Genomic DNA, 7,100 nt, shown 5'->3' with positions numbered 1-7,100 from the left:
ATGCCGAGAAGCTTATTCATGCTTTCATATCGAGCCGGCTAGACTACTGTAATTCACTTTTTACTGGTCTTCCCAAGAAAACAACTGTAAGACTCCAGCTCATTCAAAATTCTGCAGCTAGACTATTAACCAAAACTAAAAGGAGAGAACACATTAGTCCTGTCCTAGCTACTTTACACTGGCTTCCTGTTACCTTTAGAATTGACTTTAAGGTCCTCCTCCTCACATACAAAGCTCTAAATGGACAAGGACCTAGCTACATTGCTAACTCTCTTACTAACTACACACCAGCTAGAACACTGCGATCATCAGATACAGGTCTGTTACAGGTCACCAGAAGCAGTCATAAGAAGATTGGAGATGCAGCCTTTGTCAACTACGCCCCAAAATTATGGAACACATTACCCGTTAATATTAGGGAAGCAAACACGCTAGACACCTTCAAAAGGCAGCTTAAAACCTTAAAAATCTTTTTACCAAAGCATTTTATTAATTTTATCTGGCACTTTTTATTTCCCTGTTCTCTTTGAAACTGTTTTAAGGGTTTTATGACTTTTATTACTTTTACTATTTCTCTGTAAAACTGTTTTGAGGGTACCATGGCACTGTCGGAAACCATATTGTGGCTCAATATATCACATATTATTCTCAGAGATATTTCCATAACAAATGTTCTAGTCCCCTAGGTGCAGTCACCTTCCTTAAGCCTGTAAAAGAGAGCTAGTGTCTCTCCTGAAGCCCTGAAGTGCGTTCGGTGGAAGAAGACGAAGAGGCCTCTGAAGGAAGGGTAGGCTATAGAAGGAAGGGTGGCCTTTGGCCGGGGAAACATAGCTAGGGAAAATATTTAACAGGGTAGGTCGGAATCTATGGAGCAGCACTATGGTTTCGACTGCGCTAAATACCAGGCAGAAGGGTTTTATTACTTTTATTATGATTTTAATATTTTAAGCCTATCGGAACATCAGGTTCTGATACGATGTTGACCAATATTTTATTGCTCCTGCTGCTTGCTCTTATTGATTTTATGTAAAGCACTTTGAATTGCAACTCCTGTACGAAATGTGCTATATAAATAAAGTCTTACTTACTTACTTACTATGGAGTGTGTGTGTGTGTGTGGGTCTGTCTCTGTGTGTTCCAATCAGGATTAATTGCTTCCTCACACTGACATCAGAATGTATGAGTGAAGGGGAATGTGTTATATGCAGGCTACAGACAAATAAAGCACATAGGTGATATTCCACTTTCATAGCAGGTGAAAATTTAATTTCTAGCCCACACCACTACCAGGTACCAGTTCAACTCTCAGAAACTCTCCTGTTTTCAGAGCACAATTTCTGATCCAGTTCAAACTCTACACACTTCTAATCCCACAGCATCAGCTAATTTAATTTGCCAATTCAAAGGAAATTAATACACAAACAAGCAAAAACATAACACACAGTTTATATGCACATTTGTTTTGTACAGAATGTAGACAACACATGTAGACAAAACACTTCTATAATGCAATCATTCATGAACTGGGCTCTTATTTCATGAGGCAAATACCACATCAGGCCTTAATTAGTGACTGTCTCAGTCTTCTAATACCAACAGAAGCATGTGAGTCCTTTATTATTGATCAAACCAAACATTTCCTGCTGTCTGGCTTCTGTGGCGCTCCACACCCAGGAAGTATCCAGCAGTTATCCAGGGGTTCAAAGGAGCCTGAGAGCAGGGCTGCTGTATTTAGGCCAAAAACCCCTTGTTATCACGCGGCTGCCGTTCAAACCATTTTTGTATGGAGACACATCTCCATAGGATTAGATATCATGATTAGATTAACCATACATGTAGCCTGTGTCCTGGTGCAGAGAGCTATGTGTAAGGCTCTCAAGTGAAGATTTGCAGTCTATGTCCCTGTGACAGCAGAGCAGATAGGTAGTCTGGCAGGCCAGGTCACATATATGGTATTATATCAAACAAAACATGCTGGACTTGTTTACAGACTGGGTTGTTAAAAGCACTGTATGAATAGTACATAATGTTAAAAATACTCCACTCCACAATCCATTAAAATAATATATTGCTCAGTTCAAGGAGCTGCCCTGATTTCCACAGACCTCACAATAAAAGCACAAATAAGGCTGAATGTGTTAAATATATAAAATCTACTGCCTGGTAACTGATGAACAAACAAATATAGCTGACAAAAGAACACACACCATAATGCATCAACCCATGTTGTGAGAACAGTACATTTAACCTGAAAACGTCTTAGTTAACGTCTAGTTAAACTATAAATATACATATTTGTGAGTCATGAAACAGGTCCACTTGTAAATGATGATCTGAGGTTGTAGGATTTCATGCAACATTTTGAAGTTGACTACATCGCCATCTAGTGGAGTCTTGATATTACAAAAACAACCAAAGATTTGTCACTTGAATAGTGACAGCAGACATAATAAAATACTGTATGTAGGTACAAAACTGAATCAGATGTTAATATTTACTTATATTATATTTTATCAAAAGAATAATAACTTTAATAAATAATGTCCTCACAGAAAACATCAGCTGAGTTTTTTTTTACCAGTCTTCATGACTTCGGTTAGTTAAGTGGTTTAGTGGATTTTGAAAATGCATATAACACATGTGATGGTCAAATCAGCTGACTATAAGACTAAACTAAGAGAAGAGGCCCTGAGAAGAGGCAATATAAACACATGTGAAATTAAGGCGTCTCAAGGCTCTGCATGTCATGGTTCTTTTCATCTGAAAATATTCATCACGACTCACTGACACACCATTCTAATGATGATCTTGCTTCTTTGAATGTTCAAAAAACACAAAGTCCTGAAAAGACAGAACAGGAAATATTTAAGATAGAGAGCAACTTATGGTAACTCAAAAGTAACAAATACATGTACATTACGTTAATAGGAATTCTAATAACTGATGGGACATGTGCAGGGTTGGGAGGATTACTTTAAAAATGTATCCCGATACAATTACTGATTGCAGGTTAAATAATGTATTCAGTACTTTCTGCATTTGTGCAGTAGTAGTGCTATATAAATAACATCTGGTGTAGGCGTCCTACTTATTACTGAGGAACTGAACTTAGTATGCTACAAATATCAAAATGTACTATATTGTCATAGATGTGTTAGACAACAAACTGAACTCAATACTAAATATGTAATGCTTTTTTGATGTGCCACTGTATTCATTGGAATGTCAGGATATCCTTTTTGGGCCCAAATGCAGCATTTCACCGAGATATTTTACTAGTGAATAACACATAATTTAAGACAACACAGAAGAAAGTATGAACCATTGAAAATAAAAAAATAGACCGGTCAGCCTCCACTTTTCTTACCTGTAGTTTAACACTATCTCACTGTCAACAGTTTTAACAAAGAAATACCTTGCATAATTTTACACTTTTTGCCCAATCCCCTTTACAGCGTGGGCCTGCTGGTCGGAAATGTGAACTTCAGTTGGTTGCCCTGAAGGAAAATGGGCATGAGGGCCGTGTGGTTGTGGTTTGGTGTGTGCATATAGAGTTTGTCACGCCAGCGCTGAACTCTGCTCCTGCCACGCCCCCCTCACGCAACTCCATCTCATACTCAACCACTGGAGTACTAATCACGCACACCTGTCACCTCTCTACTTAAACCCTTCATTCCACTCACTTTGTGTTTGACCTGGCATCATCGTAAGATGGCTTTCACTTAAGCATATTCTGTAAGTCAACAGCACAACTGCACTGTTATGTTCTTCCCACTTTCAGCTTTGAGGACAAAATAGTGTCAATATTTCCAGCCAGAGAAAGCATTTTTTTAACTCCAGGTCATCATGGACTTGTAGTTTTCTCTGTTGTGTTGTAAAGTGCGCATATGGATGATAGTATAATGTTCTGCATTTTAAAATCTCTTTTTGCTAAAAGTACTGTATCTGTAATCTTATTACATCATCTTTTTTTTAAAACTGTACCGGAATACAGTTACCCTTTTTTTGTATCCTAATTACATAATGCATGTATTCCGTTACTCGACAAGCCTGGAGATAAGTTTATGTCCATGTGTTCTTTCTTGCCATGTGTTTGTGAAAGACTATATAGATATCAGTCACCTTAAGTTACTTCCCTTGGAAATGGAAACATATTTTCTTCTTGATCAGTGATAAACTCTGCAGTAATGATAAACTGATAAAGACTTACAATGAGAAAACAAGCTCCCAGTATGGTGGCCTTCATCTTCACATCCATATCCATTGGAAACTGCACCCCAAAGTTGTCTGCATCTGTAAACATCTCGTTCCCATAGCCAGACCATTGTTTAGAAATACGACCAACGACTGAGGTCTCGTCCAGTGATTTGATCTGGTTTTCACAAGATGGGAAATTAGTTTTAGTATGACTAGCATTGCATATACTGTATTTTCAAGTGCTTCCTTTCCTCAGTCACCTTGCCTAATTACAAGCAGTGCTTTACCTCAAAGTTCACGTCAGAGAAGCACTTGCAGTCACAGAAAGGGCCAATGATTTTCAGCACAGAATTTCTTTTTTCATCCTGAATGGTGAACTTGGGAATATATGGGTGCCAATTCTGTTTGACGTATCCAATAGGATTTCCTGGAGGGGACTGAACTTCTAGCTAAATAACAAAAGGGTGGGAGCATTAAAAATGAGAAAAACATTAATTTCAACAAGTTTGGTCACTGCTCGACATACTCTCTAAATATCCAAGCCCAAAACAGCATCCTATGGTGGCTGAACTCATGGGTACAGTTATATAGCACTTTTCTTAGTTTGTCATCCTTGGTATACAAACTTTCTATACCCACAGCAACTCTGCACATCTGTACTGTGTCTTAGCAAGAGCAGTCATTGACCAACAGGTGTGGTGATGCTGAACTAGTAGCGTGTTTGGCTCCTGATCAGAAGGTTTTGTGTTCCAATCATGGCAAGGTTAGTTCTTAGATATGTAATGTTTAACTCACGTAATGTATTGTTAGGCCATGCTTTACCATGAAACAACTTAGATTTTTGTTCAAAATAATCTCACAATAGTCCAATGCAACACACATGACTGTGCCCTCAAATATCATAACAAATCCTACACACTAAGAGCTAGCACTGTTCGATGTCACGCCAGTCCAATTGTAAACGTATGGGAGCACGTCAGACTACCTCTTGGAGGCAACAGGGACAGCAGCAGGCACTGCATTTGAGTGGTCTCATCAAAGACATCACGGTCTGGCCCATGTTGTCCTGGATGTTGATGACGAATGATCGCATGGGTCCACAACACTGCAAACTGAAGCAGTCGTTTTCCTCCACAGCAAAAAACACCTGCTGTCCCAGACTGTTCTTCACCAAATACTTGTTATTGCTTTCCCATCCCATCATCACTATAAATACAATATACAATTTATATTAGAGCTTGGGAACCTCTGAGTCCAGCCTGGTTTATCCAGTGTGTAATAATCATCATGCAATACATTTCTCCTTTTAATACAAAAGCACTGTGCTTCTTCTTACACACCTTCTTATTCTTACACTGCATACACAATTTCCGACCTATACTATTAAAAAATAATATTAATATTACATTTTTTATTTTAGAGACCTGTGCAAGTAGTTTTTCTTTATTAAATTTTGTTTTTGATTTGACAAAGTCACATGCCATTACTTTGACTCCAGGCTCAGGTTTAGTTCCATATGTTCATATGCTTCTTTTCACTACTTAAATTACCTTCCATCAGCTCCATCTGCTGATGAACAAGAAGCTGGTCAATCTGTGAGACAGAGGAACACAGTACTGCCAGTTACATCCACAGCTCTTTCATTGTTTGTCAGTGGTACAAACATTTCATGAACTATTACTTCATATTATGGACACCACAGCATGAGTGTGATCTTTAAATCATTCTCTAAGTGACCATCTTACTTGGGTGAGATACTCCAACCCTGGTGGGCAGCCTGGTGCTCTTTCCGGAATAGGCATTGACATCTGGGGAGGATACTGTGGGGGCACCTGAGGTGGCATGTGAAGTGGCATTTGAAATGGAATATACCCTGATGGAAAAGCATATTTGAGTATGGTTCATGAAAACACATCCCGTACTGTTGTACTTGACAATGCAAAAACTGCAGCCGGCAAATCACGTCACCGGAGCTAGATGTGCCAATTACCTGGTGGCATAGGGACTTGACCATATGGAGGTGAAGGGTAGACAGCACCAGGTGGAAGGTTGATTGAGTAAGCTAGAAAAACATTAAAAAAACAATCCTGGACAATACGACCAATAAAGCAAAAGGATTTGTATAAAAGTGGATTAGCAGAAGTATGACATGTAATGGTTAATCTGTGAAAGCGGCCTAGGGGATGCTCACCTGTGGGCTGAGATGGGAAGGGTCCACTAACAGGCACACCCTGCTGCTCTGAGTTTGCAGTAGAGTTCATTTTAGCACATTGTGAATGTAAACTCACAGCCTAAGTAAATATATCAAAACAGCACTAATCAGAAACAACTGAGAGCAACAACAGTTCAATGATAACTGCAGAGTAAAGTAGCAGATACAGTTAAGGTTTTATATTCATGCAAACAAGCTCCCTAAGGTTAGCCACACACAATTGTTATTTAGCATTAATATCCATATAGCTGAACAGAGGCATAACTTAAAAAATGCTGAGAGGAGAATATATTTTTCATCAACTTGTTTTTGAGTGAGTACTAATATAATATTTCCTATGATGTGACTTATAATATCCAAGTATGAACCAACAAAATTAACATCCAGGATACAAGCACTTACTTTTAACGATGCTTATGCTGTCTTCGTCTCAGACTACAGCACTTCGTTATTCTGCAATGTTACACAATTAATTCATTTGTAATGAAATGTATAACGCAACATTGCCATCCACTTTTTAAACATTCATAAGGCTTTAAGCCATTGCCCAAATATCCCTTCATATTGACTTGAAGTGCCATTACCAGTATCCATTTGTTTCTCACACACTCTCTACTCTAGGGCAAGGTTGCCAGGTTGCAAAGTGTAAACATAAGATCGTGCACTGAGAAACTGATACCTTCAGTCACCT

The 7,100-nt window shown here is 38.7% G+C and overlaps 1 protein-coding gene across 1 annotated transcript; it reads right to left on the bottom strand.

Moving 5' to 3' along the window:
• Positions 1-2,796: 2,796 nt before the first annotated feature.
• On the bottom strand, positions 2,797-6,458 carry LOC308363377 (phospholipid scramblase 1-like; the record flags this gene model as incomplete). Its single annotated transcript, XM_080836188.1, has 8 exons — positions 2,797-2,841; positions 4,211-4,372; positions 4,485-4,646; positions 5,183-5,403; positions 5,748-5,790; positions 5,943-6,070; positions 6,188-6,259; positions 6,389-6,458. 8 exons carry the CDS (start codon positions 6,456-6,458, stop codon positions 2,797-2,799), a joined length of 903 nt encoding a protein of 300 aa, XP_080692314.1.
• Positions 6,459-7,100: the final 642 nt, after the last annotated feature.

The sequence above is a fragment of the Sprattus sprattus genome (genome assembly GCF_963457725.1).
Source record: "Sprattus sprattus genome assembly, chromosome: 4".
Taxonomy (NCBI): domain Eukaryota; kingdom Metazoa; phylum Chordata; class Actinopteri; order Clupeiformes; family Clupeidae; genus Sprattus; species Sprattus sprattus.
The sequence above is the reverse complement of the archived record's forward strand: the minus strand, read 5'-3'. Positions and strand labels throughout refer to the sequence as shown.